This window comes from Melospiza melodia, chromosome 3 (genome assembly GCF_035770615.1).
Source record: "Melospiza melodia melodia isolate bMelMel2 chromosome 3, bMelMel2.pri, whole genome shotgun sequence".
Classification (NCBI taxonomy): Eukaryota; Metazoa; Chordata; class Aves; order Passeriformes; family Passerellidae; genus Melospiza; species Melospiza melodia.
The window spans coordinates 34,972,957-34,989,427 of NC_086196.1; the positions used below are offsets into that span (position 1 = coordinate 34,972,957).

General features: G+C 40.4%; 1 protein-coding gene across 1 annotated transcript in view; it reads left to right on the forward strand.

Moving 5' to 3' along the window:
* Window positions 1-16,471, forward strand: part of PPP1R14C (protein phosphatase 1 regulatory inhibitor subunit 14C) — a 50,707-nt gene that overhangs the window by 29,727 nt on the left and 4,509 nt on the right. Inside the window, exons 2-3 of the mRNA XM_063151269.1 lie at window positions 9,433-9,516; window positions 10,834-10,866. Of these exons, the coding sequence (XP_063007339.1) occupies window positions 9,433-9,516; window positions 10,834-10,866 (117 nt within the window). The remainder of the gene's footprint in view (window positions 1-9,432; window positions 9,517-10,833; window positions 10,867-16,471) is intronic.

Below are 16,471 nucleotides of genomic sequence, written 5' to 3' on the forward strand. Positions count from 1 at the left end.
AAAAGGATCTGTTATTTAAAGTAAAAGGATCTGTTATTTATCTTTCTTGGCCAAGGCACCTGCACAAGCTGCCAATACTGTTCATGGAGTTGCAGGCTGCATCCAACACTGTATGAGTTACCTCCCTGCTGCTGATGGGAGAATGCAGCCAGTGAATTGTGGCAGGCAGCCCAGGCATCTAAATAAAGGGGCATGGTCTTCTGAAAGGGCACAGAAAGCCTTCCGTCCAGCAAGAAAACTTGATGGGTGTGCTGGTGGCCAACAGTAGGCAGTGTGTCTGCTAGGCAAGCGTGGCCTCAGCTGAGTTGGCAGAGTTCAAAGTGCAATAAAACTTAGTTTTTCTCCTAGCACATTTGTCTTTCAATAGCAGCTTTGTGGCCCTGCTAGCAAGCAGGTTGGAGAGCAGTGGAAAGAGAGGACCCAAGATTTCTTCTTCTGCAGAGGCACTCCAGAGTATTTGACTGAGGTCACCATGTCACCATTTTCATATGGTCTATATAAACATAAGGGCAACTCTGACAGTAGTGGTCACATTGGTGCAGAAATGTAATGTGAATTTTAATTAAAGAGAGCCCTTGATCTCTGTTTGAAAAATCCCATTGCCACCAGTTCTGGGTGTAGGTAGGCCTGAATCTACATTGAAACAGCTTGCAGAAATGATGATGTTTCATCTGTTGCAAGCTGCTAATGTTATAAAGCTCTACCTATGAATGTTTTTTAAACTACTCGCTCTATTGTTGTTTGGGAAGTGGTACCATGTTTTGTTTGAAGCTTTGTGTTGCCATAACTGTGTGGCACTGAGGCAGTTTGGGTGTGATGGGCAACATCTGTCTGTTATGCAGTGGAACACAGTAGCAGGGGAGTGGTCCAGATTTTCCATTGTTCTCATTTGGAAAACCCAGAGTTGCATAGCTTCTATATATTGAGTTGTTCTCAAAACCAGGCCCTGCCTCCCCTTCCCTGAGTAACTTCAGTAGGGGTTTTGGCAGTGCTTGTACCTGTCTCACTGTGCTTTAGCTTAACTTCCCCTTTCCCCTCCTCCAGCTGACCTTTTGACACAGTTGGCTGTCTTATTTTTCCCCTCACTCTTTATGCAGGTTAAAATGTAGTGCTAACCATGTTGTGATTTAGGACTTAACAGCTGACTTGAATTGAGTGCCTGCAACTGTAAGGGGTTTGAGGGGAACCATGGTGTGTTGCCATCATTTTTCTGCCCTCTAACCTTCTAATTGAAGGAAAGGCAAAACTGCAGTGGCATCTGCAAAGGCAGCAGCTGACTCTGTGTTGAATGTCAGTGCAGGAAGGCTTGTGTTCTGGGGGAGGGTGAAGATATTCAGGGAGGCTGGGTGGGGGGACTTGTGCTCTGGATGTGGATGTCCTTTCCCTGTCCTCTTTCACAAAGACTTGCCCATAAAGGGAGCTTTCACAGGAATTGTATTGAGAGATTGGTGTCCTTATCTCTGCCCAAAACCCTGATCCCTCCTTGCTGATAGAGGGACCCCACCTGGAATAAGGGCACAAGAGACTTATGTCCTTCTGTATCACCTGAGTGCCAGGATTGTGCTGTTTCCATTTTTGTGTATTTACATGTGATTTTACAGTAAAAACTTTGGGGTGCATTTGCTGCTTTAAAGGGGCTGGTTCTTTGAATTAGACTTTTAATTGGAATAGCATCTGTCTGTTTCCTCTGCTCTGCTGTCACTTGAGAGCCAAGAGGAGAGGCTGATCTAAGATAGTGCCAGCTTGAGACAAACAATGGTTTACAGTGACTGAGGCAAGAAAAAGAGCCCACTTGGGTAATGAGATGGAAGAACTTGGCTTGAGTGGATGATCCTCCCCTGATTATTAAAAATATTAGTTGTTAATTGCTTTAATGAGGTTCACAACTAGAATGTGTTTTGTGTGTACTGTATATCCATCCAAAGTTAATTTATTTTTCACTTCCACTTGAAGTCTGAAGTTGCAGCTGTACCTAACTGCTGGCATGTACATGGGCATTAAGATGCCTTTATACTTAAGGGATTTGCAGAAATTTTCAAGTGTTTTACACCATGTTTTTTATTTGTAATTGTTTCTAAGTAAGGAAGTTTGAGCTGTTCTTGACTATTGTTAAGTAACATTAACATATTAATGGATTAGTGTTCCAGTTTGCTTAGGGTGATATCCTTATACAGGGTTTGTCCTGCTTGAGATCATTCTGATCTGAATTCCTTCCTCCTTCCCACCACTCAAACTCAAACCCCACAAATCTGTGACCGTCATGACTTACTCTTTGTAGGCAACTTGCAAAAGTATTGATTGACAGTCAATGTCAGGTATGTGAGATATGTCAGGTAACATATCTCACAGAGTGAGCATGTCCCTGTTGTTTGACTCTAAATCTCTAAATTTGTCATTTTGTAGGCTGATTACATTAAAAATGATGTCCCTCTTCTTTCTCTAAGGAACATACTGCTCAATCTGGTCTCCTAACTATGACAGGAAAAGATGGTTATGGAGGAGGCCAAGAATTCCTAAAGTGCTCTTTCAGGGAAGGCTGACTAGGCTGTGGGATAGGCATGCTTTTTCAATTATCCAAGGAGCATGGTGGTATCCTTTTGACATATAACCCTATGCTTTTTCTTATAGTGTGTCTCTGGCTGGGAGCAGCACACACCTAACTTTCATACTGGCCTGGATCTGGGATACTGTTAGGTTATGCTTTGGATCTTGGAGCTTGAGAGTGCTTCTTGTTCCCTGGGTTCAGACATGAATTTCCAACAGATTTCTTGGTTGAGATTTCCTTGTAATATTATGTGCACTTCCTAATATAAGCTTGGGGCTCTTTCCCACTTATCTACTAACCAACATAGGGTAAATTGGCAGATGCAGACAAGGCTTTTTACAAGCAGTTTCTTTCTTCTCCGAGCCAGGTGGTTGTGGGTAAGCTTTGGTCTGGAAATCTAATTGCTGTGTTAATAAACTATGGCACTTGAATATAAATGCTCTGCCAACAGGGTTTGTTCTCTTGGTCTGAAAGCTGCCCTAATGCAGCTATGTTTTTTGGACCATGCAGTTTGTGCACACTGGCTGAGCAAACTGTGGTCCAGCAGTGCCTGCCTGTGTAAACAGCATCACTGTGTGTTTAAGTGTCTGTCCATCTTCTCACCTTTTCTGCAGCTTTGTTTCATCCTCTACATTGCTAGACTTTGCAAATTCCTGGGTAATCTCCCCTTCTGCTTCACAGCAAGGTTTGTAGTTCTCCATGCAGAGCTCTGTAAGCATTGTTCTTGGCATTACTCTTGATTTAACAACTGGCAAACACACTTAAAATGTTCAACTTGTCCAAATTGAAATAATCTGAGCTAAGGAGGTTCACAGTATGTGCCTGCCTCAGCTGGAATATCTTGAAAAGCTTTTTAGGTAAGATTTCAGTTATTTCTGATGTTGAGATTAAAATAAGGAAGAAAAAAAAGTGGTTTTCCGCATTGCTTGAGGACTTTCAACAGCTAAGTGGAAACTCTGGTGTGTGTAATCTTGGAAATTTTGGAGGGACCAGATTTGCTGTGTGTCAGAGATGCCTGTGGCCAGTTTATGAAAGTGTTCTCACTTTAATCAAGCAACTCCCCTCCTCTTTCACTTGTGCTTGTCATGTGCCTGAACTTGTTAAAGTTTGGCAATAAGCTCAAGGATTGGCATATGTGAACAAGCTTGCTCTGTGGGTAACTAGAAGGGGCTGGGCTCTTGTAGTTTCATCTTGGCAGGGAGCCCTCATCACGGTGCCTGGGAGCTGAGTTGCTCCTTTTTCTGCTTCCAGCAGTCCTTTCTGTGGCCCTCAGATGCAGAGAAGGGGTACAAAGGATGGATGCAGAAGCAAATACCTGATAAGATAGGACGTGGTAGGATTTTGCAGGAAGCGACATGTTAAAGTAAAAGCTGCAGACTATGTTTTTAAGAACAGGAGCGGGGACAATGTGTGCTGTAATAAAATTAGACTTGTTCTCCAGACCAAGAACTGCATGTAGGGCTCAGAAGACCTTTCTGTGCTTTACCAGCAGCTCCAGGGGCCCTTGGTGTTTGCAAAGTGTTACCTCCCTCTAGTGGTGTGTGCACAAGGCTGTGGACTGCTGGCTCCTGGGTGAGGCTATGCCAGGTCTGCACCATATCGATAAAACACCGTGGCCTTGACTTTTATCCAGCCCTTCATACCATGTTATGTAGATGGAGATGCATTTGGTGCACCAGTGAGATACTGGGCAGCTTGCATAAGCCTTCTGTTGCCAGGGGTGCACTTTGTGTCCCTCCTTTGTTGTGTATTTAACTGGATCCATGTGATGTCAGACTTGAGGACAGGCTCAGCACAGAGAAGGTTTAACACAGAGAGTGTTAAAGAGCCACACTGCCACAGATAAATTATGATTATTCATAAAGAGTAGAATTATTGACTCAAAATGAGTGAAGAAATCTGGTAACTTTGCCTTGAATGTCTCTGCGCTTTTATTCAATAAACAAGAGTGACAGAGGAAGGTAGACTTGCTGTTGGTGGAAGAGGCTGCTCTGGTTAGAACAGTGTTGGGTACAACACAGGGTTTTTTACCTCTTAGTTGGAGCCAAGACGGAATGGCATGTGCTCAGGAGTGTGGGGCTTCTGTCTCTGTGGTGCCTTTGAGATTTCACATTCAATGACTGGTTGCAAATGAGATAAGTGCCTGATGGAGGAGAAAATAACATGTAACTGCATGCTAAGGATTGTATCATACTGGGAGCAGTGTCCTAAATGTGTTCACTGATTATCAGCAGTGCAAACTAATATTCACTGTTGCATGAACTACTTCACCTGGACAAAAAAAAAAAAAAAAAGAGCTGATTTTTTTTTTCATGTTCAACATTAGATCATCATGTCTGCTATGGCATTACTACTCTTAATATTTTAGGATTGGAGAAAACATGCTGTCATTTAGTAATTGGGTTTTATGACTGAGGATTCTTGTTCTTACTGCAAATTTCATGAACCCTGGCACTTTTGAGTACCTCCTTGCTGTCTTCAGCATCCTTTCCTAATCTTCTTTTCCTCATACCAATCAATAGACAGAGTAGTCTTTTTGTCTTGCAAATAGCTTTATTTTAGCTGTGTGTTTTGACTCTGCACTTAACTAGGATTGGCTTTAAACAAAAAAGAGCTTTCTTTAATTCTGGATTAATAATTTTTGATCACTTAAACTATTTTTTTTTTGTTTTCACTTTTATCCACTTTTCCCCTCATGCTTAAGCCCCCCAAAACAACTGATTGCTTTGAAATGAGAAGCACATAAGTTTTTCTTTTGAGTTTTCTAAGAATTACTGTTTGGTCATATTCATTTATGTGGACTAAGTGCAATCCATTCATAATCCCACCAGGCTGCATATGCAACCAATGATTTCTAGTTCTGATAATTTGTGTGTTTTTTTATTTATCATTCTGAGACATGCACCCCTGTCTTGCAGTGCCATCCATGCCTGCAGATGAACTGGTTTAGAGCTGCCTTTATTAGATACCCAGCAGATGCCTGTTCTAAAATGAATACATATTTTAATATATTGAATGGATATTTCCAGAAAAACTGGTCCTATTTTCTACTTTGATTTTGATCACTTATTGGCAATCTTCCAGAACTCTGAGAGAAATCCCTGATTAGTACAATCTGAAACTTTCATATGTCTGAATTATAAAGTCATCTTTCCTTCCTTCCTTTTCCTTAATTTTTCTCTTGTTATCCTTTCCTGATGTTTCCTAGCTCATTATACAAATGATGACCTTAACTTTTCTTGCTGTGTTTAACTTTTTTCCCAGATTTAAAATCTAAAAACAAAAATCAAGCAAACCTATTTAATTATTTCCCAGCACTGCAAATGTGATGATGCACAGTGAATGACAGTGAGGGTGTGGGATCATGGATTAATTTGCCAGTTGGATTTATAGTGGGAAGTTATCCATAGGGCAACCATTGCCCTTTAAATTTTAAAGCCTCCAATAATTGTTTAATTAGTAGATACTTGGAATGAGACCTGCTTTTGCTATGTTGGAGGTGCTCTCCTCAGGGTCAGCAGAGTGGTGTATGCAAGTGTTCTTCAAGATGCCCCTGCAAAATCCAGCCCTTTGGCTTAAGCTGCTGTGGGAGCTGATTTTGAAGATCTTTTTCTGGTCTCACTAATGGATGTTCACCTGTTTCTGTTTCATTCACCAGTACCAGCTGGAGAGGTTGTCTTAAACTACAGCTATTTACTGCTTAATGCACATCTGTCCCCAAGGTCTTTTGCCAGTAGCCTGCAAAGAATTCAGGCAATCTAAAGAGTAATGGGGCTGTCTTTCAATGCAAGGTTGAATTTAAGTTTTATTAAATATCATGCAAGCTGTCTTTGATGTTTTCTGACTTTTGAATGATTAAGCAGAAATCAGCTCAAGTTCTGCCTACATAGGCAATGCAGACTGAAGAGGGTGCTTAAAAGGAGAGTGTCCATCCTGCTCTCCCTCAGGAGTCTCAGTTGATAGATGTTTGCACCCAAAACCCCCACACCCCTGTTTTAGCTTTTCTGGAGGCTGCTCCCTGTCAGCATGCTGCTAGGGGTTCCTTGTCCCCCCATCTGCTATTTGCATCACTTTGTCTCCCTCTTACTGGAGCAGAACTGGTGGCAGTGTTTGTTTTTTTTGCACAGCCTCATGACAGTAACAAGACCCTTAAAATACCATCCTTTGGCTATGCACAGACCCTTTCAGGCTTGGCCCAGCCCAATCTGTATCTAGCTGCTGAATTGTAATTGGAGCAACCAGACTAATGTCACCAATAAAATCTGTCAAACAGAAGGCATGACTTTGTCTTTCCTCCCTCTGTCATTACAGCTGTTATGGAGTGGTCAGGCTCCTGACCTCAGGGCATGTTTTTCATGCCTTACATAAAACTCTTCAGATCGTGCAGGCGCAGTAGTTCAGATGGAGAAAAGGTGTTTTGATTGCTTGTTCATTCAGCCAAAAATAAGAGCAAGAGTTATCTTTTTGGGCTTCCCTCTCCATTTGTGTTATGTATCAGAGTTCAAATCTGCTGTGAAGTGAAGAAAATACACATGATATTTTACAGAAAATATAATTTAATTGAATGCCATTGTCAGATACAATTATAGTTCCTTGTTTCAGAAACATTTGTAATTTATTTTGTTATCACTTTTTGTGATGTACAGGAACTGTGTTACCTCTTATACTGAAATTTCAGTGAACTGCTGGTGCAGTTGCCCTCTGAATTGATGGCACTGTGAACTTTGAAGATGTAGGAGAAAGTTGATTTGAAAAAGAGGGAAGAAGCAAGGATTTCTTCCATTTGACTGGTACCATTCAGAGTAAAACTGACCTTTCAGGAGCACTCAACTTCGATGAAGTGTGATCACAAAAAGCATTATATACCTTTAGGCAATTTCCCCTCACTGCTGCTTTTCAACATTGTTTCAGTTTGCTATAATGCTGCTCCAAGGGACAAGAGTTCAAAATGTGTATCTGACAAAATACTCAATGTGCTGAACAGCACTTCTGAATGCAAACATATGCACAATTGCTATTTACACAGTTCAGTGGATGTGTATTTTGATAAGTTTACAATATTAGCAGTAACTCCAGGCACCCTGTCTTAACAGTATTTAGGCTGAGCTGCTTAGATTAAATGTTCAGGAGATTTACTACCTATGTGGGGAGTTTCTGGTTCTTGGTGAGATATGCGAATTAGTATAGAGTTGGGATTATAAACTACTAAGTAAATGTACCACTGTTATGGATTATTCTTTATCCTTTCCAATTCTGATGGCTTTTACTGAATATATACCCTATGGAAGACTTCTCCTCATCTTGTTTAAATTGCTAGTGAATCTGTTACATTGAGTTAAAAACTCCCATATTGCCAGATTGTGTTACAGTAATTGGTATTTTTACTTCATCTCAGCAAATGTCCACACTTCCTTTCTGACCGGGCTGACTGGGCAAAGGGTGTGCCTTGTGTATTTTTGTTCACTGGGTCTAACTGCCTGCATGACTGCCCTGTAGTGTCCCTGCACACTTTCCTTCAGAGATGAGGAATGAGGAACTTAATCATCCAACTTCTGCCCTTCCTTCTCACACTCAAAACAATGTTGAATAGTTGGCATTTTAGCTGGAGTTTAATACAGTTAGTTGTTTGCCACTTTGGTGCTTAATTTCTCTTAGATTAACTTGAACTAACTTACCTTTGTTGGTAATGTTTAGACTGTCTCTTACCCAGTAGAAGAATAATTTGGTATTACCTGAAGCAGTTGCTATTGGAGCTGTTAAATTATTTCATGATTGTTGAAACTTCTGCAACTTGCTAGAACCACCACGTTTTTGTAAAAATGCTTCTTTAAAGGATCTTGAGAAGTGTTGGTGGGTACAAGAAGGGAGCGGCTGCTGCTGTGATCTTTTTGCTTCATCCTGACTCTTAAATACACCCTCTGCTTTGGAGACCTTCAGGTCCCTGTTTTCATTAGGTTGTGCCAAAGTGATGCCACATCAGTGAGTCAACTGATGGCAGTGCACTTGTGGGAGAGGAGAGTCTTGCAGTGCCCATGTGTTGGCTTAGATGGAGGAGGGGCAACAGAGGAGCTGTGTGCCACGGCGCTGAGGCCACTGTCAAGGCTGGACTTGGTGAGGGAGAATGGCTGAGACCAGAGTTTTGTATGTGCAGCAGGGAGCTGCATAACAATTTTGATGAGAAAATGTATAAAGCGGCCAGCAGAATGTTTTTTGCATAACTGAAAATGCAATACATGGTGATATCTGTGGATAATGAATTCTCATTGAGATTCTAGAGCTCAGAGGTCCTTCAAAATGTATGGACTGCTGCTCTGGCTCAGAGAACAAGGCATCTGATGTGTTGGTGATGCAGAGAGAAGTGTGTGGGTGGAGGAGGTTTAAGGAAAATTCTCTAAAATACTCTATGCCTTAGACTTTGTGCTTCACTGCAGGTCCTGAAGATCAGAGTTCTTCTGATGGAGCATGTGTGTCATCCTTGTAAGCCAACTTTTATGCAAGGGAGATCTTTCACAGTGTTATCAAGAAAAGCAGTCCAATCAAAAATGCTTTCAAAACAATTTTGTGGCTTGCTGCAGTTGTTATCACTTCCTCTTCCTTCTACTTTTTCTTCTTCATCCTCTTGCCCAGTACTGTGAGAGTACTTGTGCTGCTGGCCATGAGTTAGTAACATATCCTGGCTGAGAGCAAAGGATTTCTTAAGACCTGTCACCTTCTGTGAGGCTGGGACTTGGCCTGATGCTGGCCTGGGAGCAAGGAATCAAGCCACCATCCCCTATTGATTTCCTTGTCTGGCTCCAGGAAGATGGGTTTGTGTGCTATCACTAGGCTGCTTTTGGGGCTAGTTAAAAGATAGCTCTATGGACTAAATGGGTCTTTTTGCATTTCAGGAAGAAGAAATGCCAGAGGTAGAAATTGACATTGATGACCTTCTTGATGCAGCCAATGAAGAGGAGAGAGCTCTCAAATTACAGGTAATATTATTTTATAATGTTAAATCAGAAGGTGGCTGAAGTAATGCATCTGGATCGATATCTTGTGTTTGATTGAATCCACTGTAAATGTCATGGAGAGATTCTTAGATCCACTCTAGTATAGTCTACCAGACTGTTCAAAGTTAATAAAAATCCTTTTAGATAAATCCTTTTAGAAGGTAGGTGATAACACTAGTAAATAAAAGTTCAAAGAACCCAGTAATAGCAGGAAATATGCTAAGCCAAATTAGCCTCATTCTGAATTGTACAAGTATATAAAATAAAGAGCACAAAACATAGGAAAATGAAGAACAGCATATGGAAAAAGCTATATGACTGAGAGTCAGTTATGATGACCAGATAGTTTCTGTGATTCACTTCAGTAGTAGAAATATGTATACAGACCAGAAATCTTCCCTTGTGCTTAGACTACTGGCAATTATTTCTTTCTATACCAGAAAGAAATTGGAACCCATGAAAAAGTTCAAAGAAAGGGTAAGACGGTCAGGAACAGGAATTAGTTGGGAAATTCAAAAGCTATCTGCTGAAATTAAACAGTTTAAACCAGCTCTCTAAACTTTTGAATCTTGTGTGAGGTAGGAATTAATGAATGGAAGAATGAGGGGGAAAAGAAATATCATTGCCTTAATATAAATCTCTCTCTAAATCAATATATAAAACCAATAGGAAATGTCTCCATTTATAATCTTTTCAGATGCACTAAGAAAAGGCAGAGTGTTCTAGAGTCATGGCTTGCCCTCAGCTTGCTCCTGGGAGGTGACTAATGTGGTGCTTCGATGCAGCACATCTCATTTTGGTGCCTGTTAGCAGCCTTTTCTCAGTGCCCGCTGGCCAGCCACAGAGAGTGGGGCATGGCCCCAGGCTGTTTGCTCAGCGTTCATAAATAGCTTTGCTGCTTCTGCCTGAACTGGCCGCAGCAGTGCTAGGAATTACTAACGTCTCTATTTCTGCCTTGCAAAGACACTCATGTCCTCACAGAAAGCTGCTTTTTACATGTCTGTTCCTGGGAGAAATGTTCTTGGATTCTCCTCCTCTTCTCAGTTTTCCTTGGAGACAGGGGTTTTGTAACTTCCTACAGGGAGAAAGAAGCCATTCTTTCTCTCCTGGTACAAATCATTCTGATCCACATAGGGAGCAAAGGTGACTTGTATAACTTTGGGGTTTCACTAACATCTTCATTCAGTGATTTCTGTTCTTATTTTCTTTCTCCCCTCCCTTCCCAGGTTTCATACCATGACTTGTTTATGTTCACTGTTACTCTGTATGGATACTGACACTTTCATATTTTGCTTCTAGGAAACTCTTGTAGATTGCTACAAACCAACAGAGGTAAAAGACTTTTTTAAAATGCTACTAACCTGTGGAAACTGTAGTTATGTTCAAGATAAAGTAACTTTATTTTTATTCTTATAATAAAGTAATTAGATTAATATTAATGGCTAGCTGGAATACTTGGAGCTTTATATACTAAAAATGCTTATGCCTGTCACTTAGCTACAGTAGGAATGTAATTGTACCCTGTGGAGGAACTGCTGGTCATTCCCACTGAACTGTCAATATTGGTTGCTGTAATGTCCTTCTGGCTATACTGACTTTTAAAGCTGCTATATTACAATAAAACTAAATATAGTTATCATCAGATGGCAAAAATATTTGCATGTTGGACTGTGCTCTTGACTGTGAAATCATTTAATTTTATCTAGGACAACAATAAAATTAATTCTGAGAACTTTTATGCAGATATACCTGAGCTGCAGATATGCAGCTCAGGTAATTGTTTGTGTGAATGGACTTGAATAAAATTGTGGGATAACCTGTACTAGCAGGATTTAGTTACTCAGCTTTCAATTTTTGTGTATCTCTTGATGTGTCCAGTGCCATTATAGCCTGCTTTTCATACAGTAATGTGTGCTTACTAGGAAGAGTAAATAACCCCTTTGACTCATTGTAAAAATCAAAAGTCTGGGTGATGGGTCACTTAGTTCCATTTATAGACTCAGTTCTTTCCCAGAAGTGGCTGCTGCACAGGGTTTAATAGAGGGGTTGCCTTACAGGATTCCTCTTGTCACAGACCTTTCAGCTGTGCATGATTAGAAGCCAGGTGTTTGGTTTTGAAATAAGGCTGGAAATAGGTTGGTTCTGCTGTAATATCTGCAGCTGTAGCCACATAAACTGGTGGGGCTCAAGGATGGTCAGACTATCAGGAAGAACTGCTGGTATGGTTGAATCTGCACTTCACAGTCCATGACATATTTTCTTCAAGCTTTTCCATTTTTATTGATTCCTATGGTAAATTGGGAAGATTCTCCAGAATTGCTATTATAGTTGCTGGTACAAACATTTTGACAGTGGGGAATTGACCCAGAAAGACTCAGCTGATAACACCTGTAGAGTTTGTTGTGTGCTGTATCTCTGTTGCCTTGCAGCAGGTAACACACATCTTCCATTATGGAGATGCGGTAATGCCAAGTCTTCAGCTGCCTCACTGTAGTAATGCCACACTACAAATGACCCTGACAGCCTTCTCTAAGCAAGTGCCATTGAACCTTGGTGCTTCTTCTTAAGATAGGTGTGAAGATGGATGCAGCATATGAAGCCTGGCATAGTAAGAGAAAGCTGAAGTCATGACTAGCTGAGAGGAACAGGTTGCCAGGGGCTTAGTAGTCAGTCATGTGCTGACCTCTTATCTCTGTGCTATCTGAAGGCAGAGGAAGAAGGCAGAGATCCCGTGATTACTCTTCTTCCTTCTTCCTTCTTGCCATATGAATGATTTTCTTTTTAGCTGTGAAGTTTGACACAATGCAAGGACAAATTTCAGAGAGCTGATAAGGATACATGACAGATGGCAGTGAGTGTTCCACTGGAAACCTTGGTTCTAGAACTGCAGGGGAGCTTTGTGCCATACTGGTAAATTGAGTTGGTGTGGCAGTTCTCAGGAAACAACATCCTGGACACATCCTTGTCTGCCCTCAAGGCACCTGGATCAAGGTGAGATTTTAGTACTGAACTGGTGACCTGTGTCTTCAATCCTTTGTGGATGGGATGGAGGTAGCTCCCTTATCTGTGAGAATTTTCATCTTCCTTGACAATCTATAGAGATAGCCAAGTTGAGACCACTCACTCTCTACAACTAGCTGAAAGGAGGTTGTAGACCGATGGTGTTGGCCTCTTCTCCCAGGAACTAGTGATAGGAGAAGAGGACATAGCCTCAAGCTATGGCAGGGGAGTTTAGGTTAGAAGTTAGGAAGAAATTCTTCACAAAAGGGTTGGTAGGTATTGGAATGGCTGCCAAGAGATGGATCCACCACCATGGACGTGTTCAAGAAAAGATACTTTGTGCCATGGTTTAGTTGACAAGGTGGTGTTTGGTCGTAGTTTGGACTCATTTTAGAGGCCTTTTCCAACTTAATTGATTCCCTGATTCTGTGAGGTAGTTTCTAAAATGAGTAGCATCCCAGGACTATTTTACAACAGCAACTTTTCTTCATCTATGGCATGGTGAGCTCAGTAGTACTGCATAACTGCTGGCTTAGGCCACTTAAAAATGCTGATTTTTATCCTGCCATATGTGGACTAAAGAGCCTTTTAGTTGACTTAAACTTGCTATATAAGGATCCACATCTTGTCTAGAAAATCTGCAATCTTTTTATATTTGCAGACCATTCAAAACTATTGAGGTAGTTGGCTTGTGGAAGGATTTTTAGAAGATTTGTGGAGAATGGATATGAACTAATGGAATTTCTCCTGACCGATGAAATACAATCTGTCAAGTGCACTAGGGGTTTTATCATCAAGAGTTATACAATTTGCAAAAGATAGTGATCCCTAACTGGGGGAGAAGTTATGTAATATGATGTCCCTGCTATTCAGAATATCAAAAGAAATAGTACAGGCAAAAAGGTTAATAACTCAAAGCTCTTACCCAGCTGTGGAAAAAACCTTCTAAATCTGCAAGTGTATATCTTAAATCAGTTTTGCTCAGTATCTTCCATTTAGACTAAAGTTTAAGGAAAGACTGAGGAATGTTTATATGTGTCCTGCATTGACTTTTCATCAAGAAGCTGAGTTATCCAAGTCACTTAAAACATGGAAAGAGTTCCCAACTTCTTTAATAATTTGGCCAAAGATAGTATCTGACAGTAACTAATGAGGAACTGCTACAAAACTTTTCTTCTAATGGAAATACCACTAGACTGTTGAACGTGCTTTAAAATATTAAAAGCTTTTCTTAGGTAGCAGTTTTGGCTGTTTTAATTCGTATGGAAATATGCTTAATGTGGGACCTTTATGTAAAGAATTACTATGTACGCAAAGGATTTAGTATCTGCTAAATCAGTGCCATAATCAAATATTGGGTCTGAACTTTTGTGATTGAAGAGGAGCAGGGAGCAGCATCCTCTTCCTGCATCATCTGTGTGCCAGTCAATTCTTCAAACAGTTCCCACATGTCACTTGTGGAAAGTCCCACTCTGACCTTTGTTGACTTGCTGTCGCAGCGCTGTCTGATGTTCTCTGTCATCACCTGATGGTGGAGAATCTTAATGTTCTCAGTGACTATAACAGATTTAAATATAATCTGCAATCTTGATGATCTTTAGATGATACTTCACAATATATTCTTATTTAGGACAGGAAGACAGTTGTGATTGTGAAATCCTTGAGGTTTTTTCAAGACACATATTTTGAAGAAGGCTGACTAAATCTGTATTGCTGTTATCTCTGCTACTGGTAACAGCAAGGCCACTTATTTAGACTGGGCATTGCAGAAAATTTGAAGTATTTATGGCTGATGTGAATTAGAGCTTCCAGTAGTGGGAAAGTCAAAGTGATGACAGGAAAAATGACAAGGAAACTTTTAAACTGCTATGGGAGAGACATCCAATGAGTGGGCAATTTTTTTTGCTCACTGGCTCCAAAAGATGCAGCTGAGCAACACAAGGTCTGTAGATAATGAGTGTTTGAAGAGAACTGAATAAATTATATTTGCAGTTTATTTACTTCTTTCTTTTCTTATAGAAATATACAAAGCTTAAGATGAATGAGCTGGAGATCTCTCCCATTTAGGCAGGATTAAATCTATTTTGTTAGTACAATTCTTCACTTAGTGCAAAATGGGAGAAAAAGGAGATGAAATTGCATCATAAAAGGAAGTTGCATAGCTGGAAGCTTCTAGTAATAATTTTTAATATGGTTTGCAAACAAACTGTGTTGAATTGTTGTGCATATTTTCTGGAGAATTTTGGCAGAGATTTGATTACTGACTACTCAATTACTCCAGTGGTTGGACTATTTCAGCAGCTTCTAACACTTTTCAAAAAGGTAGAGATGCATTTGCTTAACTGTATGTTTCTCCAAGTTGAATTCCTAGTTGGAGCAAATGACAGGCTTGTGATTAAACTTTTTAGAGTTGTCTAGATACTGTGGTTTGAAAGATAAAAACTGTTTTGTGTATGTATTGACATATTGTACGTATTTAGTATAAAGGCATGAATAGAAAGCTCAATGCTTCTGAAACAGAACCCCATAACCCCAAACCATAAGGTTTGAAGGACCTTATGTTTATTTTGCTCCTAATATGTTATCAATTATTTCCAGTTAATGTTACTGTTTGTTTTTTCTATTGCAAGGGAACAATATGTAGGATACCCACAAGAAGCAATAGTCACTGCAGATGTGTCCTAAAGCCTCAGTGCAGTGTGCTGCCTTACATCTGGGCAAGCCAGGGCAGCTGATAGGTGGTAAATTATTAAGTCACAGCAAATGTATTTTATGTCCATATTACTTGAAATGAAATAGGAGAATTTGTAGAGAAAAAAAGGTTAGAAAACATGCTTGTTTAAGAGCAATGCAGGCAGTTGCATTTCAAGTAAAACATGATTTCTTGTTCATCCATTTGACCACTGAATTCAGTGAACTAAAACTTTTTATGTGTCTGCTGAGATCTGCCCTATATTGTACTACAGCGTTGGAGGGAATTAAGGTTGCATGTTTTCATTTCTGCAAGTAATCATGAACACAATTAATAAATACCCATAGCAATATCAGAAGGGAAGAGCAAGTGGTGATTTGACAAGAATAAGCTGTGCTTGTTTACGTGCTGCCGAATTGGAGAATCATTGGGCTGCAAGTCTTGACTGTAGCTAAGCTTTGTGGTATGTAGTTAGTGCCTCATACAGAGCTCACCAAAAAGCTAAAGTGCTGCAAAAATGTTGTGCTCTGGACACTGATGGTGCTGTGGCCTCCCTGGAGAGGGCATGTTGAGGGCATCATTCAGTGAGGCTACAGAGATGCTGTGCTGGTTCTTGCTATAGAAGGAATCTTCTGGCCCTGTTCTCCCAAAGCAGGGAGAACACTTCCCTTTTCTCTGTACAATTGGCTTTAGGGGGGGTTTGAGCCTGTGTGGAAGAGGTGTTTGGCAGTAAGATGGGTTATTATTTAGGTTCTTTCCCAACCAGCTATGGGATTGCTCTCCAGGCTGACTTTAGTTTTTGCATCCAACTAATAAAGCCATCTCCAAGAAATAGCCTTGGGCAAACAGTTAATCTTGGTTTTTGACCTGGCTACAGGGAAGTAAAGCTGTGAGGGAAAGCTGACTTAGGATTCATTTCATGCTCTAGGGAAGCAGGAGGACTAGAAACTCTAAATTTTAGTTTAAAAACTAGTCCTACTACCTGTGTATTGTTTGAGGAAGAGAAATCTGGAGAGGCAGAGTCTAATTAGTCTCCAGAATTAATTGGAAGATTTGAATAGGAAGCCTGGAATTCATTGTCTGTCAAATGACCTCATTAATACAACGAGTCACACCACCAAAGCAGAGAGGTGAAGTGATTTCCTCCCCTTTCCTGAATTATCATTTCACCTTTGTTTTTTGCCTTGATTATTTTTTTGCCTAAGGCTGAATATAGATGAGTTCAAATGAACTATAGATTTTGTC